Source organism: Ochotona princeps, chromosome 7 (genome assembly GCF_030435755.1).
Source record: "Ochotona princeps isolate mOchPri1 chromosome 7, mOchPri1.hap1, whole genome shotgun sequence".
Taxonomy (NCBI): Eukaryota; Metazoa; Chordata; class Mammalia; order Lagomorpha; family Ochotonidae; genus Ochotona; species Ochotona princeps.
Window position 1 is genome coordinate 36,914,776 of NC_080838.1, and position 26,852 is coordinate 36,941,627.

The window sequence follows — 26,852 nt, forward strand, 5'->3', positions numbered from 1 at the left end:
TCACTCTAGTTGGAGCCAGCCTTCCTTCACATAATGCTAACACGGTGAGCTAAAATGCTGACACAGTACTTCTCCTCACAGTGCTCTTTAGCTAGGACTATCTCTTCTTTGGTCTATTGTTCAGTGTCGCCACATTCCACTCATTATTTAAGACCCTGATGTCTATTACTGAGTTGCCAAGGAGAATTCATGAAGGGAAGCTCCTGGATAGCACATGGGCCATGTCAGAAACTTCTCACTGTGTTTTCCTTCTAATCCGCTCCTTTCTGAAGATAAAGTCACACATATTTTGCCTTACTACATGGACTTTTCTGATTTAACCATATGAAAAATAAGCTGGACAGTATAGTCTGTAGTTTCTAGTCTATCAGATAGGGCTCTATGGCTAGTTTCAAACCGTAAACGGTTGATCTGATTGATTTTTCCATAGAATTGTAGACACTGTCCTTGAAGGCATATATTTTCACCAATACAAGCAACTATTAGCATTAAACAACTAATGGCATGTTATTAACCACTGAATAAATAGCAGGATCTGACCATGGGTATATTAAGAACATAGCTGGTAGAATGGAAATATTTACTTGATGGGTATTGTTGGTGAGCCTGAGCGATGGAAATGAACATTCTGCCACTTGCCATCCCGGCGATGCCACACCCGGGTCTCTTCTGACTGCATTGTCTTTGGCATTCCACTGCCATCCATGTACTGTGTGAGCCTAATGTATGCTATGCAGGCAGCATCATCCCCTACCAGATGGACATGAGGATTCAGGATAATAGTGTGGATTGGCTTATTGCTTTTTGACAAAGCTGAAAGAGAATAACATGAAAATAAAATAATTTAGTTTATATGCAAAATAAATATAAATCAGTAATAACGTATATTGGGACCAATGAATGGAAACTCTCTCCTATTGACTAATTAACTAATTATATACCAACTATTTGCATTAACTGAATTCTGGGCACTCTACAGAGAGAGCACCAGAGTGGATAGCCATCCTCTGATTGACTGTACAGGAAATTTTAATGCTACTTTGGACATTTTGGTTGAAGGGAAAAGCTGTGCCAATTTCTTATTCATAATGAGGAGTGGTTAGAACTGGAAGTCATAACAAATAGAGACGGAGAAGGTCCAGCCAGGTGAACTAAACAGTTTCTACTGTTTCAATGATTAAATTACTGTGGTAGCTGACATGATATCAAGTGACACTGTTTCTATTTAGTTTCTATTACTAGATCATGACCTTCAATAAAGGCTGGAGAGAGCTTGAGTTTGTTTATGTAGTTTGTCCTGAGCCTTCAGCATGGTAAATCATGTTGAAAGCCATGACTGCCTAGCTGTGATCATCTAGTAAAAATCCAAAATGAATAGTGACCATAGAGCTCACCTCTGGTCCTAAATCAATTCTTTTTAACTGTGTAGCTCTGACCAAGCTCCAGGCCCCAGTTTTCTGGAGGATAGGTTCCCATTCTACTCATTTGGTCACCAAGAAATGTTTGTTGCCTATCACACCATCTGATGTTGATGTCAGCTGATTATCATGGTCTCATAAAAAGAATGCCCTATTATGAAAAATCTGTACTCATACATTATAATGATGTCTGTAGTGTTATGCTCAAATGGCACAATATGAATGGATTAACGGATTTTATTAGAAATGAGATGATGTTGAATGGGTGTTAGATGAACAGAACATCAGAAGATGATGCCAGAATGCTGAAATACAGAGAATATGAGACCATTTACTGAGTGTTTGTTAAAGCAAATGTACCACACATAATTATTTTTATGTGTCTAGAGATGTCTAGCACATATTTAAAAAGTGATCCATTCCATTTTGTTTTACAATCTATGCTAAAGCAGATATTCAGGTCAAGGCTCATAATTACTGGAAGTGAACTTGACTCTGCTAATTGGAACTACAATTCCTCTTTAATTCAGTGGAGTTGCACTGCAAAATGGGTGGATTCACTTCATGTATGAGCTAAGGACAACGGAATGTCTACTGTTCTTTGGTATAAAGAAAAAGCACAAGGATAAAGAAAATTCCTGACTCATAATTTTTTGGATGCTGGAAAGAATTTCTGCAGGAGGAAATTCTTGTGTTATTTCCTCTGAAACATGGCGATTTCCTGAGACCACTAGAATTCTTACAAGAACAGAAATGCTATCTGATCACTTGTCTTTCTTTGTATGTTACTCTAAATTTAAGGACCATAACCACTGAATATGTTTCAAAGTCTGCTTCTAAGTTAAATATTATGGCTTCTTTTTCATACAAAGAATCTCAAAAAACCTTGAATTAATATATTTTTGACAGCTCATTCTCTAGCTGATGCTATGCATTCATAGACATTTATGTGGGATGGTATTTCTTTTTGTACAAACTCAGTTATTTTCCACAACACCCAAACTTTTAAGCCTGTCACATACATGGTTTTCAATTTAAATGCTGGATGGAGGTTAAAAGAGATCTCATTGCAGAAAATATTTTAAAAAACTTGTAAAATTTAGGAAAAATTCAAGAAGAAGAAAAAGGCATACTATTAAATTGAGAATAAATGTACCATTCTCAAAGTAGAATCGGTGAAAGTCCATCCCTTCCACTAAATTACCCAAAGCTTCAGGTTCAAAGGCAGTAAGACCTGGGTCACAGATTTTTCTGTTGAAAAAAAAAAGTGAAAACAACAATACATAAATTCATTAACATTTTGTGTTGTTTCACATGTAAGCATTCTTATCAGTTGAAGGAAAGAACCTCTATGAAACACCTTATTAAACAAAATATAACATGTCTATTATGAACCTTGGCAAGGAAGGTTGAAGAGTGAGCTTCCAAGTCATTTACTGAGAATGCTGCTAGCATGGTTGAAGCAGAGAATCACCTATAATACTTGAGGGATCTCCTTTTCAAAATTTCTACTTTTTATTGCCAAACTGAATTTTCTTGTTCTTCCGCTTTGTCCTGTCCCAGCTGCTTCAGTGTGATTCAGTTTCTTGATAATGACCCAGAAAAAGCATGAGGATAGTTCAAGTGCTTGGGCCCCTGCTACCCACATGGAAGACCTGAAGGAAACTCCTGGCTGTTTGCTTTGGCCATGCCCAACCCTGGCCACTGTGCGCATCTTGGACGTGAACTAGTGGATGGAAAATTCTCTCTCTTTCTGTGTCTCCTATCTCTCTCTCTGTAACTATGATCTTCATATAAATAAATAAATCTTTTTTTTTTTAAATTCTCCAGTGAAAGCCTATTGACTTTGAGACTGTAATCTTACTTGAATCTAGGATCAAAGCAAAAAAACCAAGATATTAATTTGGACTTCCTACTAACTTTCTTTGAAAACTAAAATAAACTTTAAAAGAAAATAAGCTTTAAAACCTGAGTCTTTTATACAGTTCATTCAGGAAATATAGACTGTGATTCTTCCTTTTAGTTAGTTACAGAACAGATGGCTAACATGAATGGAAACGATGTTGCCCACCAAAATTTACTGCAAAAGTATTTCATTTCAGAACCAAATATGATTTTATAGTATTTGCAGTGTTTTATACTTGGAATACAGTTCTTTCTCTTTGTATCTTCTTCTCTCTGTATATCTGCCTTTCTAAGAAAAAATCTTAAAAAAATAAAAAACTACCATGTAATATCTATTTTTTCCAAATAAGCAAGTATAACACAATAATTAAAACCAGAATAGAGATGAATGTAAAATGCTTGACACTATATTATTTACAGACAATGTTACAGAAAAGATTTAAGAGCAAGAAAATTTTAGAATGAGTCAGGGCTTTCTAGGTGTGGGGAAGGTGGAGGGTAGGTGGGAAGCAGCAGGTGTGTGGTTATGCTAACGTGAAATTGCAAGGTGTGTTTACAGAAGATTGGGTAAATGTTTGATAGGGTCAGCACCGGATCGCTGGGTTAGGTATGTATGTTCTTTCGAAATGCCAGGTTGGGTGGATGTGGAATTGTTCCTGTGATTTGTGAAGGATCACAGCATGCTTCGCAGAAGTAGTAAAATCTGCATTTGAACAATTACTACGAGGTCATGAGGGAGGTAAAGTTGTACAAACCAAAATATTTTGAATTGTTTATCAAGTTTCTCTGAAGGGCAAAACAGTGGGTGAGGTCACATGTAATTTTACATTGGAAGTATCCATTTAGAAGGAACATTTCTTAATTGTTTAACAGAAAAATTTTGAGAATACAGTTTACTATGGGTCTTCATACAGATGTGGAGCTGGTGTTTTATTGAAGAAAGCTGGCAGTGGGGGATGGGTAGGGATGGCAAGCCTCTCTTACTGGACAGGTATCTTTAAACTTAAAGTCAGATATGTATGATCTCTTTCTAAACAGCAAAACGGGAAGAATAGTGTTTCTACGGTAACATGAACTTATTCTGCCAGGAGGTTGTTGTTTCCTGTGAAGTATGGGTTTGGGTGTATTAGTAAAACACAATTTCACACCACCTTTCACTTTTCTCAGCACGAAGTTCTAGAACAGATTTTTACCCAGCCTTCATGAGCCAAGGTAATTGCCGGCTTCCCCCTCCCTCTGTGTTTAACTCAATCATTCTTCTTTTCTTTCTTCCATCTTTCCTCTCCTTCCCTCTCCCTCCCTTCTTTTTCCCACTTTCCCCCTCTTTTTCTCTATCATATACCTACCTGCCATCAATCTATCTGTGTTTGTCCATTACCTATCTATCTCTTGGATCAGGATACTTGGATTAATAAAAATGTACCAAGCTACCCTTTGGCCTATGTGGGTGCATTCTGTGAATAGGGGTTCTAAGGACTGGCTGGCAGAGCTACATCAATATTTTCTGGCAAACATTCCCAGATAGAAGTGCTACTGAATTATTTCCATGTCTGAAAGTACAAAATCCAGCCAGACTACAGAATTCGTGAGCTTATGTGATCCCAAAGTATTGCAATATTTAATATGTCCTAATTCAAACGATTTGAGAATATAGAAAATACCCAATTTTGCTGGGCTTCAATTGCTTCCTGAGACCCTGAGCCAACAATAACAAAACACTACTTTTTAATCATTCCATAGCAGAGTACTATTATAAAGAGATTTAAAAAAAAAAACAAACAACAAACCACTAGTGCTTTTCTTTGGACAGGTACAAATTATAAAAGCAAAAATATATAAATAAATAAAAAGAGCAGGCTGAATGGTACGGTGTTACAGTATTTGTTTAGTTCAGAACTGTTGTCCTCTTCCATGTCTGACTCATTCACACCACAGCTTGTGCTAGAGTCACCACTGCCTGCTGCACTGCCCCTCTCCCAGGCCTCGGCAGAGCTTTCGGTGCAGAAAGCGCACTTGCTCTCAAAGCGCACTTGCTCTCAAATTTGTTTATATGTAAATAATGGAAAAGGATATGCTTTCAATAGTGTATTTGTCATTTACAGTTCCAATAGTCATTTCTTCCGGTAGTCAGCTCATGTCCTTTACATATTTTCTAACTTCTCAATCTTATCAATAGAAAAAAATAACTTGTGAAACACATCTTACAAAGGTTTTTCTTAGTTTACTGGTTGCCTTTGGTTTAATATTTTTGGATCTTTCATTAAATAATACCAGTTTTATCAACCTAGGTACACTAACAGTTTTATCTTCTGATTTATGATTACCTTTTTTGCTGTTAGAGATCTTTCTGAGATCAGACTCAATGTTTTTTCCATTGAACTCCTTTATTTGAATGTATCTCATTTTGTTGCCTGAAGTAAGGATAAGCTTTAGGCAGATTTTTATTCCCAAATAGCTAACTTACTGATCCATATAGTATAATAAACTTTCATGCCCTATTTAAACTGAATGCTTTATTTTTACACCAGCCATGCAATATCCTTTAATACCCAATGATCTAGCAGTTCATAAATATTACATTAAGCATCAGAACCTCTTATTCATGTAAAACAAACCCATGATAGAGATGCAGGTAAAGCTGAGCTGTCTTGGGTGAAGAGGGAGAAGGTTACCTGTTGTGTCTTAATTTATTTCTTTGAGCCTATGCAGAACTTCAAAGAAAAACATTTACCAAACTAAGCTGCACTTTTCATTTACTTTGCCATTTAAAAAAATGTCTCACTGCTATTAGCAGTTGTCCTGTCAGGCATGCTTTCCTCTCACATAGATACACAGGTGGTCACACATCTGCATGTTTGCCAAGAAATCCCTGCCCTTGGATCACAAGTCAATCATCTGTCTGAAATCTTAAGTGCATTTATTTTTCTCTGGAAAGCACTCAATCACTCATGCCTTGAAATAAAACTACTGTTAACAGATAAAAGCTGGTGTTAGAAATATATGTGTTCAGTTACACTGAAGAATGTGCTAACATGGAAAATACACTTGCAAGTAAAATAAATGCGCCTGTACTCACGTGTAAGCCTCAAAGTCCCCATTGTTGATGGCTTCAATCAATTGTTCAGTGACCTTGATAATCTCCTGCTTTCGTGCTAAAGGCAAAGATAAAATGAGAATAAAATGTAAAACTTGAAGATAAAATGAGAATAAAGCATAGAAGCCATATAAAATATTACTCTGATTATGCTGCTATTCTTAAACAGAGAATTTCCACGGAAGCTACCTGCCTCGCAGAAGATAGCATGGTGTTGCTTTCTCCTCAATTTTGCTGCTAAAGTACACAGTCAGCAGCACCTGTCTCCTCTAGCAGTGTACTGGCTCAATCCAGTTCTGAGGGTTCAGAATCTGCATTTAAAACAGGACTCAAATGACTCCTGTACCTACTCAAGCTTGGGAAATAGTGACATACTCCACTCCTTATAAAACAAAAATCACTCAGAAACTCAAGGCTGTATGTTCCCTTTCATTTGATTGATTGCTATGGGTAATATAGTCAATCCCCTCCATTCTGACACAAGTAGTAGTAGGGAATATTTCTGTAATTGGATGCTGCCCATGGCACATTTCAGTTTAATTTAGTTAGGCAATAGGTGATTCATCTGTCTGTAGCCTCAACAGCATGAAGCTCTGGCAAAAGCTCAAACCAGCTGACCCAATTTCAGAAGATAAAGGGCATCAGTGAGGAGCAGCTCAGCAAAAAGGATTACAAAAATGTGACTACTGAAGTATCCTCAGACTGGGTTATTGAGTGTGGCAATAGCTCAGACTGGGTTATTGAATGTGGCAAGTTCAGGAGCACTTCTTGGGAGTTTTTGAAAGAGTCCATATTTCCTCTTCAGCATAATGTGGGATTAGAAACATTTCAAACACTATATAATTAGCCCCTTAGCTCTTCAACACTTGGCACGCCACAATCGGTTTACATTTCGTCCTGCATAACTGTGGTAATGCAAACTGCCTTCTGTCTTAGTTCTTACGCTCTGGAACAACGGTGCTTTGGCTGAAAGGACAGCAATTGGGAGTTAGGATGCTTCAGTGCTGCCTCATCATAAAAGCAATGTGACTGTCTTGGTTTGGGAGGGGAGGTCTGGAAGTCAGGATCTTCAGAGTGTTTATTTTCCTGGGGCAAAGGAGCTGCGGTGAGTCACGGGCAGGCAGCATTTGACAGCTGACTCTTTAAAGCAAAGTAGGAGGCTGGAAATGAATCATTTGTATAGAGGAGTCAGTTTGTGGTGGGAAGTATTGCCACAGGCCCACTATCTAATCTAGAGAGACAGGGTTTGGTGCCAGCTGGCTCTCTGCTCATCAACGGTGAGGTTAAGGGTCAGTCACTGCAAAAAGCCTAGATAGCTGTGATCTGTGTGGAGGGTCCTCTCTCAGCTGGCTTTCTCTCTTCCTGAACCTTATGTGATAACCACTACAGAAGTCAAAGTGGGGGCAGTCTGTGATACGACAATAATTACACCAAGAGGAGGGGAGGGTGCACCAGAAAGACATTCCATAAATAGCAGAAGCTTCTTCCATCCTGGGTAGTTACTTAATCACAGGGTGCTCACTGATTGCCCAGGAGTTTTAATTCTAGAAGTGAGGTGCTTAAGCCTAACCCACAGTACTCAAAGTAGTTTCTGAGGATTTCCAGGTTCATAGCAAAAGGGGGAAGAGAAAAGTCACTGGTGTCAGGAGTGGGGTGAGAGGAGGAGGAAATGTTCCAGATCTTGGTGTACTTTCCATGCAGTCATGAAAAGGAATGAGGAATATGTTCATGTTCAAATTCAAATTCACATTTTTTTCTCTGTTATTGTTCCAAAGATGCCAGGAAAAATCAGATAAGGGCATGAATGGTCCCAGTGTTTAGAAAATAAACATAAAAACAAACCAAGAAAGGAGAATAATTATGTAATAAAATAACATCAGTATCAGATTTTCAAGTGTTAGCAGATTTGATTATCAACATACTGATATGAGACACATAGGCAGAACCTGTCTTTGCTTAACGGACAGCTACAGAGAGGACAGGCATTGCTTTAGGGTCAGCAGTGTGCTCTCTGCGCTGCTCACCATCTCAGAACTCTACCTTTCACTCAACTTCTGCTTTTCTGACTAGCATGAGCACAGGTTTTCAGTTCTCTTTGGCCATGCTGTGCTTCTCTACCTGGCTGCTAAACATTTCAATTGCTTTAGAAATATCAATCTGAGATTCTTTTAGACTTACATTGCAACCAAAAGCTCTCGTCAAAACTTGCATGTTTTAAATGATCATATATATTCTGTCAAAGGACATGATTACAATTCAGCTTAACAATCTTAAAATTTTATTTTTGACTCTAGAATCAGGCAACATTGAGCAGATGAAGTTGGCTTTGTCAGAAAAGGATTGAAGAAAGCAGAGATCGAAAATAGATTGCTCATGGGCCTGGCGGCGTGGCCTAGCGGCTAAAGTCCTCGCCTTGAAAGCCCCGGGATCCCATATGGGCGCCGGTTCTAATCCCGGCAGCTCCACTTCCCATCCAGCTCCCTGCCTGTGGCCTGGGAAAGCAGTTGAGGACGGCCCAATGCATTGGGACACTGCACCCGCGTGGGAGACCCGGAAGAGGTTCCAGGTTCCCGGCTTCGGATCGGCGCGCACCGGCCCGTTGCGGCTCACTTGGGGAGTGAATCATCGGACGGAAGATCTTCCTCTCTGTCTCTCCTCTGTGTATATCTGGCTGTAATAAAATGAATAAATCTTTAAAAAAAAAAAAAAAGAAAATAGATTGCTCATTTCAAAGTCACTTCCTTGGAAGGAAAAAGCAGAAAGAATAATACAGAACTACCCGACTGGTTCACATTAGATCAACTGATTGGTTGACACCAGCTACCTTTTTTCTTATGTAAGGATTAAGATTAGAGGAAATTTCATCATGTCAATTGAAATTGGCCTTACTGGGAAATTTGCTCTAATTGTCGGGTAAATGACTTAGTTTCAGTTTGGTGACTTGGAATGGTAGCATGAGTGACCCCATTTCTATTTTTTAATATTAATGGCTCTGCTTCGATTTTAGTCTGGTCTAGAGCAGAAGCTTAGTCCAGAACAATGCCCTGCTGCAATTTTTTTTTTTTAACTTAACGATCTCAGTGATTCCCACGGTTATAATTTCCTTCTTAGCTACGGTCTCAGAATCTGTGTGTTCAGGCCTGATGGATAATCTCTACTTGGATTGCTCAAATATGCTCAAACCCAATATACCCTAATATACCTGGAAGTGTGACCTACCACCTGCCACCGACATATGTGCTCTTCTAGTTCTCCATCCTGGAGGACAGCAACATACTCTCAGTCTCACAAACCAGGAAAAAGCCCTTGAGTTGTCTTAGATTCCCTGCCAATCATGGCCACTTAATGCACCAAGTCCTGTTCTTTCTGTCTTTCAAGTAGTTTACATACCAGTCTACTTCCTTTCTTCTTCAGTCCTTCCCTGCGTATAGCATTCATCACTTCTCCAGGTTTTGAACAGCTTTTCCCCTTTGTGTTTCTGTAGTTATTTTTGTTTTTCACCAACTTAGTTCTTTACAATCCACCTGTTTTTTTTCCTTTTTTTTTCCCCTAAGTCCTTTTTTTTTTTTTTATCTCCTAATGCCTTTTAAATGTTCTGAAACCTCTTTGCTCTGAAGAGAGATGGCAAATCTTGCATACTCTAGACGCTGCTGCTCGTATCTCTAGACCCATTCCTGTAATCACTCTATTCTACTCATTGCTAAATTGTTTTAGCAATTCAAAAGGACCTGCTTTTTCCTCTAAACAGCCCTACAACTATGGCATGCCGTCCTTCTGAGAAACTGGTCCCCATCTTTGCTTCTCCTTGTTTGTATCAGATCTCAGCTCAACTATTACCTCTTTACCACAGACTTTCTCAGTACTCATGCTAGGTCAGATTTCCCAAATGTTGAAAAATTACACAAATCCTATATTTGCTTTTTAAAAAGGTATAACACATTTGTAGTTACAAACATCTTCATGTGTATTTGATGCACTGATTTTCTCTATAACTATTTACAGGGCATATACCATCTGATTATACTGGCAGAACTTAACACAGTACATGGCACAGGGTACATGCCCAGTGAATATCTGAATGAATAGTGGGTCCTGCATTCACTTGATTTCTGATTCTTAGTTGAAGGAATTATACAAAAGATGACACTGCATTGAAGATGATGTGTGATTGCCAGACAGCCTTTAAAAAGTATAACGTGATTATGAAAATAATTTAGACATAACATAGCATATCTTACAATGGAAGAAAATGTTTCGTTTTTGTTTTTTACTTGGCTAAAACTGCTTATCAAATGCCTTTCCTGACTACCTCATTTTTGCTTATGGAGCCACATATTACCAGTTTTCCTGCTCAAAACCTTGGATTTCTTCTAGACTCCATTTTTCCTTTGTTTTCATATCTAATTGTCTGTAAATCATGATTTTTCTTCATCATTTTTAATTATATTTCTTAAGCTACAGCATCAGCCTCTTCCTTATTTCCTTTGCTTGCCCTTTGCAATCTCATTCACTCTTCTGGCTCTGACTACCTGCTCTAGGCTGCCAAACCCCTACCACTGAGCCCTTAGGTTTTTCCAGTCTCCTTGTTCATATTTCTAAGAGTCTCCAGTTGTTCTGGCAGTACAGAATCAGCGTATTCCAAATGAACTTCCTTTCCTTTCAATTTTGCACTTAGTTCATTACTAACTCTTCATCATTCTTCCAAATCTTTCTCAGAGCCAGGCCTTCTGCTCCAGGTTCATGGTTACTGCTTCAATTGCGGCTTCCAGGAGCGTCTATTCCCTTTTGCACTGAAGTCTTCTCCCATAATGGTCTTTCCCAGCACTACTGGCAGCAGACTCATCTCTCTAGAGAATAGAGTTCATCTTGCACTCAATTGTTGTAAAGTTTTCAGTACTCTTTTCCCATTGTCTAGAAGCCAAAGCTCTAATGCCTTTGTTTTAAAGGCCCTCTTCCTCAATTATTTCAGTTTTATTTCTTGACACTTTTTGTCCCTTGAAGTTTCTACAGATTGTACGCTCCAGCCATACCAGGAGCTCACTCTTCCTCATGTGGTCCAGCTCTTTGATAATTCTGTGCCTTTCCTACTTATTCTGAGAAGTCTCCTTCTTCATCCTGTAAATCTTCTTTCATACTTGCTTAAGCTAAATCTCTTCTGTATTATCCTTTCCAAGAACTACAGACCCAGCTACTTTATAATCCTGCCATTAGTTTGCACTAGTGCAGATGCTGATATTTATCTGATTAGATTCTGATCATTTTGTACCCTAAAGGCCCAGTACCACCTCAATGCCTGTGAATGAATGCATGCATGAACAGATAAATAACAACTAATATACTTCAAATATGTTATGCATGTTAAAACATTAGACAAATGCAAAGTACATAAATGACAATAATCTGGATATGACTGCACTGAGAAATCATTCATGGAGCTTGACTAGTTTAGAGTTAGAAAGAGAACATAATAAATGAGGCCCTAGTATTTTACCCAATGGAGTAATTTGTAAAGGTTTAGTAGAGTAAGTTAGGCATTGATTCTAATAGTTTAAGCTTATTACTTATTTGCAAGACAGTGGAATTAAAAGCAATACCCTACTTATTTGAGCTTGAAATTTCTAGTTGTATAGATTATTTTTTTTAAAAGATTTACTTGTTTTTATTAGAAAGCCAAATATACAGAGAGGAGGAGAGACAGAGAGGAAGATCTTTCCATCTGATGGTTCACTCCCCAAATGAGCGCAATAGCTGGAGCAGAGCCAATCTGAAGCCAGCAGCCAGGAGCTCTTCTGGGTCTCCCACGCAGGTGCAGGGTCCCAAGGCTTTGGGCCATGCTGTCCCAGGCCACAAGCAGGGAGCTGGATAGGAAGTGGAGCTGCCGGGATTAGAACCGGCACCCATATGGGATCCCGGTGCGTGCAAGATGAGGACTTAAAGCACTATGCTATCACACTGGGCCCTGTATAGATTATTGATTAACCAGTTCATTGAGGTGAATCAGTTTGATAAACCTTAATAAGTAGTCTAGAGACCTACAAAAAAACTTGGAAGAGCAAATGAACTGAAATTTATACCTGCAAACAGATTTTACTGGAATATTTGTGTAAAATGCCACATATTGAAAATGCCACCACAGTTCACTAAGTTAACTGTGGCTAATAATAATCATAAGCTGCACAACTGAAATTGTCTTTTAGCTTTTACTGAGGGGTGAATATCATTTTAGTTTACCAATTCTGAAAAATCGCTCTTTTTGATATACTTAGTTTTACTTAATTAAACTAATTCCAACATTTTACAGAAATACTTAGTATTTGGCAAGCAGAGATTTGGACAGGAGGATAAATGATATGTCTAAGCCATCCAGCAAATTCAAAAGCTGTGCCAAGGTTGCAACTGTATTTGGCTCTGGTTTGCAACTGCTGCTTAATTTACTGATCTATCTTCCTTTCCATCCCACAGTGCCTAATTCAATATTTTGAAATCATAAAGTTAAATGAACTACCTAAATGCTTTTAAACCTAGATGGACAAGGTGACTGACTACTTAATTTCTCGGCCAGTGTTGTACTTAATTATTATATCAGTTTCATGCCACTGGGTGTCCCATGGCTTTATTATCTTCTTCCCTGTTGCCATTAACAAAAATATCTATTGGGAATAGTTATCCTAAGTAAATACACAAGATCATTTTCATGCTGTTAATAGTTTTTTGGAAAGAGGTATCTGTCAACTCAGCTTTGTCTGGCACTCCCTGTGTAATTAGCAGCTTGTTTCTTAGTGTCTTTATTTTCACTCTACCAGTTAGACGTAATAGCTAATGTTGAAGAGAGCAAGTTCTAATATTCTGGTTTCCAAAAGCAGCAAGTAAAAGTTCTAGGGCTGAGCGATTTAATAATCTAGAATATTTTTATTAAATTTAAGACTTGTCCTTATCAAATTCCTATTCAAAAATAATCATTATATTACTACACAGCTCACATATCCAGAAGTTACCTATTCAGCAATATCCATGATTCAACTTTTAAATATCTGGTATCTCTTCAGATTGAGAAAAAGGATTATTGAAATTATCTTTGCATTTTCCTCTGCAATGTGAAGTAGTCTCAAAATTAGTGTCAGGTATTGTGGTGCACCTGCAATGCCGGCATCCCTTAAGAGTTAGTTCATGTCCTGGCTGCTCCACTTCTGATCTGGTTACCTTCTAATGCACCCACATATAAGACCTGAGTGAAGCCACCAGCTCATGGCTTCTTCTTGGTCATCACTGGCCATTCAGGGTTTCTGGAGAGTGAAGTAGCAGATGAAAGATCTCTCTCTCTCTCTTTCTTTCTCTGTAACTCAATAAATAAACAAATAAATAAATCTTAGCTAATTAAGGAAGAAGTACCATTAGTTTTAATGTGTTAAATTACCCTGAGCTATTAACAAATGAATGACACTTAAGAACAGAAAGTCCTAGCATTGAGATCAGTCAGTATAAGTAGAAATAGATACACATCTTTTCCAAAAATCTGTAAGGATATTACTGGATTATAGCAAAAGACAGTCAATCTATTTCTAAAACTACTTATTATCTGAAAATGAAATTAAATATTTACTTTTTCTCTGGAAAAATTAAGGAATTTATATGTCTTTATAAAAGCTTTTATAAAAATGACTTAAATCTACTAGAATCTAAAAAAATTATCTGTGGTTACATAGAACATTTATTATATAAAGAACTCAGCTGAACCATTATAATTACTCGGCAACTCTGCCACCCCAACTGATGTGTACAGGCTAGAAATAGCACACCGTCATGAATATCATTACTATTTGAAGTATTACAGCATTCTATGAATCAGATGGGTGTGGTACAACTTTCAATTAAGAGATGATGACATGAAAAAAATACATTTTGAGAAGTCAATTCAAGAATATCATCTTCTTGGATTTACAATTATAAGCTAGTCTCCCGGCATTCAAGTTCATTTACTTACATGAAATACTAATGTCTTAGCATTCATAGGGGCATCATTTTTTTAAACTATTGTATAAAAATGGTGGTGCCTCATTTCTCTCTCCCCCTCTGCTTGTATCTCAATGATTTATTTACTTGGAATGCACAGCAACAGAGAGAGGATGGAAATACATGGAGACACAGAGAGATCTTTCATTTGACAGTTCACCCACACCCCCTGCCAGATGGAGTTTACAATAGCCAGATCTGGACCAGGCCAAAGTCAAGAGCCAAGAACTCCATCCTAGTACCCCTTATGTGGATGGCAGGGGCACAAGTACTTGGACTATCTTCTGTTGTCTTCCCAGGTGCTTTAATAGGAAGCTATATCAGAAGCAGAGTAGGAGGAACTTGAAATGATTCTCTGATTTGGATGACAGCATTTCAAGTGTTGGTTTAGCCAAATGTGCCATAACGTTGATCTCAAAGTTATTTTCTTGAAGAGATAAAGTTTAATTGAAAACTAACAATAAGATTTGTGATTTTAGAGTGTGTTTCGAACGGTTCTTTCTTTTTTTGACTATTTTGTGATGAAGAAAATCCAGCTTTCCTCAACCATGGAGACTAAAATCACTCTAACAAAATTTCCCATCAGTTTTACGTATCAGTGAAAACAGGTCAATAGTTATGGTCACAGTATTAATGCTCTGTGCTCTGATACTAATAGAAGTGTAAATATTAAATATAGTTAACAATTCCATAGTCATACAGTGTTTTAATTTTTCAAATATTTATTTCATTGCTGTTTAACTCACAATATACTCAGTTCTTTTTAAATAAATCGGGATTCCTTTATAAACATTTTTAAAATTTGGTATGAAGGGAGAACCTAGTGTATTTTTCTTGAGCAAGTTTATTTACAACTACAGTTTCCTGAATTATTGAACAGGTTGCTTTATTATGTCTTAGATCAAGAATGCCAGAAGCACAGAACACTCCTTTTTACCACATAAACACTGTCAACTTTGTTAGTTTTGCTCACAAAGTAAAGCACACAGAATTTTATTAATTGTATGATGTCCTTGGTTCTGTGTTTAAGACAAAAACTAGATCAAGATGACTCAGAAATGCTATTTCGCCTCTGTATTAATTGAATTCTACTTGGTATTAATGTTTCATTGATTTGCTTTTGTGTGTGTGTGTGTGTGTGTGTGTGTTGTGTGTGTGTGAGGGAGACAGATAGAGATAGAGAGAGAGAGAGAGAGAGAGAGAGAACACCATTCACAGTTTCACTCCCTAAATGTTCACAGGCCTGCACCTGACTGAAGCCAGGAACCAGGAGCTCTGTCTAGGTCTTCCATCTGTGTAACAGTGACCCAACTACTTAAGATTACCTGCAGTCTTCCTAGGTGTGGAGTAGCAGGAAGCTGAAATTGGAAGTGGAACTTGAACTCAGGTATCTGATATTGGATGTGGGTGCCCCAAGCAGCTTAACTGCTGTGTCAGATGACCACATCTCCATGTGGTATTTTCAAAAAGATATTTTTCTCTTATTTCCAAGTTATTACAGTTATATTTCAATATTTTTGTACCACTGTTGCCTCCATTGAGGCTGATACAAATCAGCTTCAATACCTACACTGTATGTATGGATATCTAAACCACGAGAATGGCATTTCTCTCTCTTTTTAAGTGTCAAGTACATCTACCCATGCCATTTGGACTTAGTTTCCTCTGAAAGGCTGCCAAGATAAAAGAGTATATCCCCGTACTATGCAGCAATAAGTTTCAATGTTACTGCACTCTCACATATTTTCTAGGTAATTCTTATTTTCAGCAGCTACAAAAAAAGGGAACGTGGCACACATTACAAAGTCTATCATTATCAAACTTATACCTTCCAGAATCAGTGCAAGAGAATCTACAAGGGCAGATTAGGTACAGGATGTGGCAAAAATGGTCAATTAAGAAAACATGCTAAAGTCTAGCTGTGCACTGTTTAGAAGTTCCAGAGCACTGCCGCATGCAACAGTACATGGAGAACCATGGGAAGACAGTTCTAAATTAAATAAAATAATGAAGGTGTGTTAGTTTTAATCTAGAAAATTATGGGGAAATGAAAAACTTCTTGATAAATCAATGGTATAATACACTTAGTTGTGGCCCCGTTGGGCCAAAAGTCAAGACCATGTAATCCATTTACACAAATACCCAACTTTGAAGGTTGTTGTAACTGTCTGATATATCTGCACACTAGACTGAAAAGGCAGAGATTTAGTCTGGATAGAGACAAAATGATCTGTCACAACTTGCAAGACTTACATGGATCTGGAAGAAAATTATTTATACATCCTATTTTTAACCCAAATGCACTCGTAAAGTGAAATTCCTCCTACATCCACATGCTTTTGCCAGAGGGCAGTGATAAGCTTCCTAGGAACTTGTCCCATCTCTATGATTAGTTGCTCCATTTCTCAAAGCTTTACTTGGAAAAATGAATCATGTCAGACTGAAAGCTCCTAAGTGAGGCACAGTAATAAATACTTTTAAATTATATAGTCATTTAGCTGTGGCATATTCTGTTCTAATCTCAGCTAAGGAAATGAATTGGTGTAAAATGCTTTTTGGAAGATGTTGGCCAACTTTTGCAAGCTCAGTGCTTTAGTTTAAACAATTTGACTGCAGGAAGAATTGAATTTACAAACCACATATCATAACCAACAATATATTGTTTTCCATGGACTTTAACATGTATTACAAATACAAATTGTCACGTATTATCAAATTATCAAACATAACTTACAGTAGATATATTTTTGTGAAATATATAGATATTATGATAATTGCTTTTCCTTAATTTGTTGAATTAAAATGGTGAGCATGCAGAATACATGTTATTTGATGAATAATTAACATTTCATGCTTATAAAATCCTTGTTTATGACATGTTAACTGGAATTAAAACAACAGTAAGAATCCACCACAGAAAATCACTTGGCTATAACAAGGAGACATGCACTTGGAAGCTTCACAAAAGAAGACTACTGGGAGTACTTAGAAAGGCAAATTACAATCAAACCTTAGAAATGAAAAGTGAATTGTAATTTAAATTACTGGTTGAGAAATCACTTCAGTAACTCAAGACTGATTGTGTTAGGAAATTCTAGCACAGATTCTAAGGATACTAATCAAAGTAAGGAGCTCTACATATTTATCTCAAAGCAATGGCTTTTGTTTGCTTTATTCACAGTAACTGATAAGCACACTTCATTTTGTAAAGTCTTCCTGTCTTCAAAAGGCATTATTAGGTTCCTTACAGCCTTAGCCTTCTCACTTGTCAAAATTAAGAATGCAGAGATTCTATTTATTGAACAAAGATCTATAGACTCCTATGGGTTTGTATTATTTCTCCATTGATCAAAAATCCTCTTACAAAATAATGGTAGTTCCTTTGAATCAGGGCTATGCTATAGTCATTCTATTTTTCTTGCCCACCGAAATACTTTTTAAAACTATTTCTGCACTGTTGAATATCTTTAGTTTTTGTGCATCTTAACTTTGATTAACGTAACATGTCATTAGATTAGAATACTGTCAGTCTAATGGCATGCAGGACTTTTACCATTGTCTATACCTACAGTGTCATGATACACTTAAACAGAATGATGGACTTGTGAATGTTGTTGGAGGACTATGCTATTGTTATAATATAAGGGAAAACAGGTGGAAGGGAAAATCCCCAAGCCTAAGGAACTGTATTATGAAAAATAAAAATTAAAAATTAGTATAATCCTAAATGGGCTAGTTAATTCTACTCAAAATAGACATGAGTCAAATATGTTATTTTCTCTGCCTCAAAATATTTCTGAGTTCACATGGCAAACAAATAACATTTTGGAGAATTTCCTTGTTTTCTTTCTTTTTTCTATTGAAAATCTCAAAGAATTTTTTTTTTATTGACCAACCCCCGTTTTCCTAAAATTCCAAATTCTCTTCTTAACATTGCCATCTGTGTTTCCATAGAGGATCATACTGTAAATAAACACCAAGACTTTCAAATACATAAATAAATCTGAAAAAAATTACTTGAATTAAAACTAAAGCAAAAAAAAAAAGTCTTAAATTTTACAGCAAAGATGACCTACTCTGTACTAAAGCAGTTTCCATGATTTTGATCTATATGGTTTGTCTAGATGTTGATCTTTACATTTACTGACATTTACCCATGTATCCAAAATGAGTTGAAAACATAGAAATAATAATGCCAAAACAAAACAAAACAAAACAAAAACACAAATTCTTTTGGACTTATGGACTCGTAATACTAAAAGCATGTGATCTTATTATCTCCTCATAGGAAATAATGCCAGGAAGAACACAATTTCAGGAAGTGAATGTCATGGGCCAAATATTATACCAGGCAGTTGACAAAAATTACATTTATTCAACATGACTATGCTTTATTATTGATATTGCTGTTGTGCTTAATCATATAAAGTTGCATCTTTTACAGCTAAAAGATTTTGCTATGGATTGCATATTTATTTGATCTCACAGGCTTCATTGGTGGACACTTAATCCAAGGTAGGAGGTGTTAAGAGGGTAGAAACTTAAACTGACCTTGGTACTTACAGTGGAGAGCTTTAGGAAATGTTTAGGATTGGATACATCATTGGTATGCAACCTAATAATTGAATCGTGGTAGCTTTACATGAAAAGCTACAGAAATAAAATAATGTACACAGACACATGGGCTCCCTGCTTCTTGTCACGTAATACTCTGGTCCCTCTCAGAACTCTACCAGAGAAAAGGCAATTGTCAGATGAGGACTCGAGACCTTGTATCTCTAGAGGTGTGAGCCAAAAGAAATACTAAAACAGGTTGTCTCTCATATTCCATCATAGAAATAAAAAATAGACTAAAGTTGTTCTTGACATAGTATCCCCATTTTGCAAATGAATCAGAGCAATTAATACAAACAGCCAGGTTGCAGAGCTAACAAAAGAGCTAGACTGGGATTCAAATGCAGCATGTCTGATACCAAAGAATCAAAACATGTGACAGGTTGTATGGCTTACATTTTGAAATTTCACTTTCTGTGCTTTAAGCTGCTAAATTATATCGGGGAGGGAGTTATGTGAACAAAATACTTATGCAGATATGAAGTTGTGTTCTTAACTTCTAGAAGATTCTGATTATTGCTGTGTCTAGTAGGACACATCATGGTTGGTAACAGCTAGGCTTCCTTTCCCTATCAGTTAAACATTTATCCTTTCCATTATTGCATAACACTTTTCCAGCTCTGTTGATAAAACTGTGAGGAAAACACATGAACATCTCTGTCCTAGAGAAGCTTATAGTCGAACAGGGGAAAGAGAGACAGAAGATAAGTGAAATAAATAGTTCAGATAATAAATACCAGGAGAAAAATGACACAGAGAAAGGGCATGGGAAAGGCTGGGCTTTGGAAGTATATTCAAAACAAGGTTGAAATGGACATCTTAAAGAGAGGGTCTTGTTTCATCACAGACTTAAAATGAAATGACTGCAGATCATGTGGAAACCTGCATCAATATATATCAGCCAAAGAGCAAGTGTAAAGGCTCCAAGCCAGAAATGTACATAATCTATTTCAGCAACAGTGTTCCTGATGTGCTCATGGTAGAACCGAAAGTTAGATGGTAACAGGAGACCTGTCTGAGGGGTATGTCGTCATGGAGGGAATTTAATGCATTCTACTGGCTCTGTCAGCCACTGGACACTGTAGAACTGAAACAGCACCAGACCTGATATATTTTAAAAGTGCTACTGTAACAATTGCCTTGAGATTATAGGAGAGACAGATAATGCAGACATAGTTCAACTGGCTAAGATGTTAGGATAGTAAGTATGCAAGCATAATGATATCTTGGACCACAGTGACAGCAATTAAGTCAGTGAATAGTAATTAATTCTAAAAATATGTGCATTTTGAGGGAGTAACAAATAGGATTTGCTCACAGACTAAATGTAGGTATAAGAAAACCGAGGAAATAAAGATAGCTCTAAGACGATGAAACAGGAGTGGTGAAAGAACTGGAATATTACAATCACAAGAAATTCAGTTTTCAAAGATGCATTTGAACACAGACATATAAAAAAAGGTTGGGAACATAACATTAGTATATAGAAGTAATGCAGTTAGATAGGGACATTACAGACTGCAAGGTTATTACTATTGGGTGTGTGTGGGAATTAAGGGAAATATTCTTTGGAGGAGTCAATATGCAATGGTATTTACAAACATAATCTAATCTATGCTTATGTAACATGAAATATTTTTATTCAGTTTTTACATTTTAAAAAATATAAATGAATAGTTTGGGAGCATTCACATTTCAGAAGAGCATTAAATATTGTGTTATAATCTTAAGAGACAAAAACAACCATTCAAAGATATCTAATCTTTGCAAATAGTTTCCTTTGGGTACATGAGTGCTTTTATATATGTAATCAGTAGAATCATATGACTGTAGCACAAAAATGAGTTTTACTAGGGTAAAATAAACCACAGCAACCATTACAACTAAATGAGTCCTCTGTACCAGTCATGAAGCTTACTTTCATCTGATGAACTAGCAGTCTCCTCAGAAAGACCACCCGTGGCAAAACAGTCATACTATTAACCAGCAAAGGTATAACACAAGACTAAAAATTCTCTGAGGGAGGAAATTGGATTCAGTCTTTCTCTTTGCAAACATATGGATCCAAGAATGTCACACACATATCTGCTAGGAATTATATATTAATAAATCTAACATCCTCTATATTGGTTTGCATAGGATTGTTTGTAGCTATGTTCTTATGTTTATATTTAATGAACATAGTATTCTGCATTCATTTTTTTGCTACTTCAACTAAATACCTGAGAGAATTTTTTTTCTTTGTTTACAAAGGAAGAAGTTGTTAACAAAATGTTATAGCTTAACATTTTGAAAGTGCATAGTCTAACATCAGAAGGCCCTATTGGTTTAGGCATCTGGGTTTGCTAGAGGATAATAGAGGAACCATCAAGTGAAAAGCCTTGAATCAAAGAGATGGGAAGCATGTTTGGCTTAAGTAACTAAACTTCTCACAAAGGCAAGTCCACAGTGGCTTAAAGGCTTCTACTAGACCAACCTCTCAGATGCCATGATTAGGTCAAATCTCCATAGCTAATCAATTAACTATTTTCATTAGTCCATTTCCCAGTAACAGAAGACTTTGGTGATTAAGTTGCCAATATATATGCTTCCTGGGGAACATCGAAATTATTACGTAAATCATAACATATTCTTTTTTTGTATTATTATGTACTCATCAGAAGTAAATAATAAGAAATAGAGAAAAACCATGTTACAGCTAATGGAAGAAAAACTTAATTTTCTCATCTCAGAATATAACTCTGTATATCTGTTTTCACGTAAGCTTCATGAGTTCCATCCCCTGCCCCAAGCCATGAGATTTAGTAACCTAACCTGTGATGTCTTACTGAGTTTATGGTTCTTTGTTCACTTATCTTACTACTAAACCAGGAATAATTGTAATATTTTCTTTTTCTTCCTACAGGGTGGAAATCCAGATTCCTAAGGCCTGGTAAAATGCTGGATGCTTTGAAAGGAGGCTTTAGGACTTGTGTCCTTCTACCTCCACATCACTGGTGCTTATGTGAATGCTACATCCAGAATCCTTTTTTGTTTTAATGGTTTCACATTTTGATCTGTCAAGTTTGCTGTAAAGATGAAATTAGGTTTAAAAAGAAGGCCTAAAACCTCCTTTTTATAGTAAAATGTTTTTGGCTATAACACTATAGCATTTTATATACCTCAATGAAAGCCACCATATGTCACTATTAAATGTAATCAATAGGACAAATTCTGACAAAGAATTTGCTATTATCAATGAAATCATGACATTCCTTGATGTCTTTAACATGAAACCTTTATAAGCAGCATGATTTTAAGCTTCTCTGAGAAATATCTACAAAAGACAGCTAATCTGCATGTTTTCCTTGCTATTTAGGAGTTTGTATTTGATTATAGTAGAAAAGGTGCTTCTTGAAGATTTAAGATTAGTCTGGCATATCCCTTGGAAGTCTTCATGTTTGTTAGACAACTTCCCAGACATGACCCTTTGCCACTAACCTTTATAGAATAATTAATATATTACCAAATGTATGGGATATGATATTCCAGTATGTATCATGAATAATCTTAGAAATCTACCATTTATTCGTTACAGTGGTCGTTCTACCACTTTCAGGTATACGATTGTATGATTTAACCATTTTAAGCTTAAGATTGTTTTTCTGAAATATTTGGTTAATAAGATGTACTTAGTGGATCAATCTCTTAATAGATGCAGAGAAGGCATTTGATAAAATCCAACGCCACTTCATGCTGAAAACTCTAAGCAAGATAGGCATAGAAGGAACATTCTACAATACAATCAAAGCAATATGTGAAAAACCCAATGCCAGCATCATACTAAATGGGGGAAAGATTGGAAGCCTTCCCACTAAAATCTGGAACCAGACAGAGATGTCGACTCTCACCACTACTCTTCAAGATAGAATTGGAAGTCCTTGCCAGAGCTATTAGGCAAGAAAAAGCAATTAAAGGAATACAAATTGAAAATGAGGATTTGAAATTATCTCTATTTGCAGATGATATGATTCTCTACATAGGAGAACCAAAATACTCAGTCAAGAAACTATTGGAACTCATAACAGACTTTGGCAGAGTAGTAGGATACAAAATTAATGAGCACAAATCAATGGTAGTAGTGTACACAAATAATTCCATGAATGAGAAAGAAATTGTAAATGCAGTCCCCTTTAAAATAGAGGAGTGGAATCTTAAATACCTAGGAATTAAACTAACCAAATATGTGAAGGACCTCTATGATAAAAGCTATAAAATATTAAAGAAGGAAATAGAAGAAGATCTTGAAAAATGGAGAACCTTACCATGTTCCTGGATTGGCAAGATCAGCATTATCAAAACGACCATACTACCAAAAGCAATATACAGATTCAATGCAATCCAAATCAAAATCCCAGCAACATGCTTCTCAGAAATAGAAAAGGTGATACAAAAGTTCATCTGGAATCACAAAAAACCGTGAATAGCCAAAGCTATCCTGAAAAATAAAGATCAAGCTGGAGGAATCACAATTCCAGACATCAAGGGATACTACAGAGCAGTGGTTATCAAAACAGTCTGGTACTGGTACAGAAACAGAAAAGATGATCAATGGAACAGAATAGAAACACCAGAAGGAAGCCCACACATGTATAGTCAACTAATCGTTGACAAGAAAACTGAAAACAATCCAGGCAAAAATTCTGGTCTATTCAACAAATGCTGTTGGGACAACTGGATAGCAGCTTGCAGAATTAAGAAGCAAGACCCACACTTGCCACATTATGTGAAAATTAGCTCTAAATGGGTCAAGGACCTAAATCTACACCCAGAAACTATCAAACTATTAAAGGAAAACATAGGAAGAATACTCCAAGATATAGGAACAGGGAAAGACTTCTTAGAAAAGACACCAAAAGCAAAGGCAATCAAATCCAAAATGAACAAATGGGACTACATCAAACTAAAAAGCTTCTGTACAGCAAAGGAAACAATTAACAAAGTGAAGAAGCAACCAACAGAATGGGAGAAATTTTTGCACACTGCACAAGTGATAGGGGACTAATATTCAGGATTTACAAAGAGCTTCAGAAACCCAGGGGCAGCAAAACAAACAAACAAACAAAACCAAAACAGCCCTGTAACAAAATGGGCAAAGGAAATGAACAGACATTTTTCAAAAGAACAGATTTAAATGGCTAACAGACATATGAAAAGATGTTCAGACTCCTTAGGCATCAGAAACATACAAATGAAAACCACATTGAGTTACCACCTAACTCCAGTGAGACTGGCCTACATTTAGAACTCAACTAACAACACCTGCTGGCATGGATGGTGGGGGAAAGGCACTCTCCTTCACTGCTGGAAGGAGTGTAGGCTAGTACAACCACTGTGGAAATCAGTATGGAGCGGGCTTGGAGAATTGCAAATAAGCCTGCCACATGACCGAGCTATCCCGCTCCTAGGAATATACCCAATAAAAATGAAATCTGCATATGAGAAGGGGATCTGTAATCCTATGCTTGCAGCAGCACAATCTACAATAGCAAAGACATGGAAACAATCCAGATGTGCATCCAAAGAAGAGTGGTTAAAGAAACTGTGATACATCGAGACTCGCAAGATGGCCGACATAGGAGGAAGACCTTGAGGGAGCTCACAGACAGAGAGGGCTAGAACGCGACAAAAGCATAAGTGGAGCAGCATAGAACTACAGGGAGAAGAACGTGAAGTTCCCTGGACAGTGAGGAGCCAAAAAAATCCACACAACTCGGAAGAGCAACCAGGGAAAAACAAAACAAAGGGCAGGGAAGACGACTTTCCGCTCCTGACCTGCTGAGTCACCTTTGAGTGCAGACGCTGAAAGCCGCAGACCGACCCGCAGACCGACCCGCAGACCGACCCGCAGACGCTGTGGCCGTGAGGACCAGCGGTGATTGGGACCCGCTGGCATCTGCTCACCCTGGTCACCAGGAGCCGCCAGGACCTACGCCCGCTGCTGACACCAGGACCCTGAGTCATCGGGACCCGCCGGCATCCGCCCACCCTGGTCGCCAAGCCCCGCCGGGACCTGCACCAGCCGCAGCCTCCAGGTTCCAGCCGCCTGCACCCGCCGGGACCAGCAAAGGACGCAGTAGCCGGGAGACGCACCTGCGGCTAGGGTTCCCACCAGAGGAAGAGGCAGACTGCAAGAACCTGAGGTTTGAGTGAGTTGGGTGGGGACAGTGGTGGGTTGGAGGCTTCGGGAGTTGGCCCCCCAGGGGCATGCACAGAGCCTGAACACAATTGGTGCTCATCTCCCCGCCCGCCCCCCAAGACTCCAGCGTCTAGGGACACCGGGAGAGTGCCTTGAAACTGCCAAAACTGTGTCTGGGAGAAAGGCAAAAGGCACACTGAATACTCCCCCGTGCCTTTGCGGTCTGGCACTCAGCTGGGCGGTGCTATCCCACAGGAACCCAAGCACGCCTCTGGGGTGGGCAGTCCCGTGCTAGCGCTGGGCGGTCGGTCCCCTGCAAGTGCTGGGGTGGGCGGGCCTGCGCAGGAGGCACTTCCAGAGAGCACCTGGAACACCCCACGCCCTATAGTCCCGTGCTTGGGAGACGAACCAGGAGAGCACTGCGGACCCGCGTGCAGGAGGTGTTCCCAGAGAGCACCTGGAACCTCCACGCCCTGCAGTCCCTGGCACTGGGGACACACCGAGAAAGCACCTAGAATCCTCCGAGCCCTGTGATCCCGCGCACAGGGGGCGCGCATAGAGAGTGCCTTCACTCCCCCACGCCCTGTGGTAGCATACCTGTAGGGGACGAGCTGAGAGTGCGCTTTGAATCCGCTGGGCCCTGGAAGTGGCGCCCTGAGGTCCAGTGTTCTGGAGACGCACCAAAAGTGCCTTGAAAATTCCCACACCCTGCTACTCCACGCCTGCAGACTCCGATCTCTACAGGATAGTGCTTGGAGACCCCTCAGCACACTGGTGCCTAGGTCTCTCAAGAAAGAAACACTAACACAATGGGAAGAAATACCAGAAAAGGTAATGATTCAGATGAGAGTGCCAACATCCTACCAATAAAGGATCAAAAGCCAATGTCTATTTCGGAGATGCGAGATGAAGACATAGAAGATCTACCAGACAAGGAATTCAAAAAAATAATGTTAAAATATGTCAGAGACAACGAGAAGAACTGGGAGGTCTTCAAGGAATTCAAGAACCACATAGCCTCAGAAATACAACAAATGAAAAGTAAAATCCTTGACTTAGAGCACAAAATTGAGAGCCTAACCAGCAGAACAAATACAGCAGAAGAGAGGATCTCTGAAATGGAAGACACACAAAACGAACATACCCAATTCATTAAACAGCTGGAGACAAGTCTGAACAAAGCCAATAAGACCATACAAGAAATGAAAGACAACCTCAGAAAATCGAATATTAGGATTATTGGCCTTCCTGAAGGAGCGGAAAAAGAGTCAGGAATGCAAATGTGCTCGACGAAATTATACAGGAAAACTTTCAAAACACTTGGAACATGAACCCAGCCCAAATCCAGGACGGTCAGAGGACTCCCAGCAGATATGACCCAAAGTGATCTTCACCCAGACATATGGTGCTCAAGTTCCACTCCAACGAAGACAAAGAAAGAATCCTAAGACAAGTACGAAGCAGAGAAAAGATCACATACCGGGGAAAACCAATCAGGATCACTGCTGACTTCTCTGAAGAGACTATACAAGCAAGAAGAGAATGGACAAAGATCTTCCAAATCCTGAATCAGAACAACTGTCAACCAAGAATATTGTACCCAGCAAAGATCTCATTCGTATTTGAGAATGAA

At 38.2% G+C, this 26,852-nt stretch overlaps 1 protein-coding gene across 13 annotated transcripts in view; it reads right to left on the reverse strand.

Annotated features, from left to right (window-relative positions):
• CAMK2D (calcium/calmodulin dependent protein kinase II delta) overlaps positions 1 to 26,852 on the reverse strand; it is a 267,307-nt gene that overhangs the window by 2,592 nt on the left and 237,863 nt on the right. For 11 of the 13 annotated variants that reach the window (XM_036495017.2, XM_036495016.2, XM_058666953.1 and 8 more), the window contains 3 exons: positions 6,400 to 6,475; positions 2,575 to 2,669; positions 585 to 813 (listed from right to left, as the gene is read on the reverse strand). In XM_036495017.2, the coding sequence (XP_036350910.1) occupies positions 585 to 813; positions 2,575 to 2,669; positions 6,400 to 6,475 (400 nt within the window). Of the gene's footprint in view, positions 1 to 580; positions 814 to 2,574; positions 2,670 to 6,399; positions 6,476 to 26,852 lie in introns of those variants that run through there. The other 2 variants (XM_058666959.1, XM_058666960.1) reach the window with 1 other exon arrangement.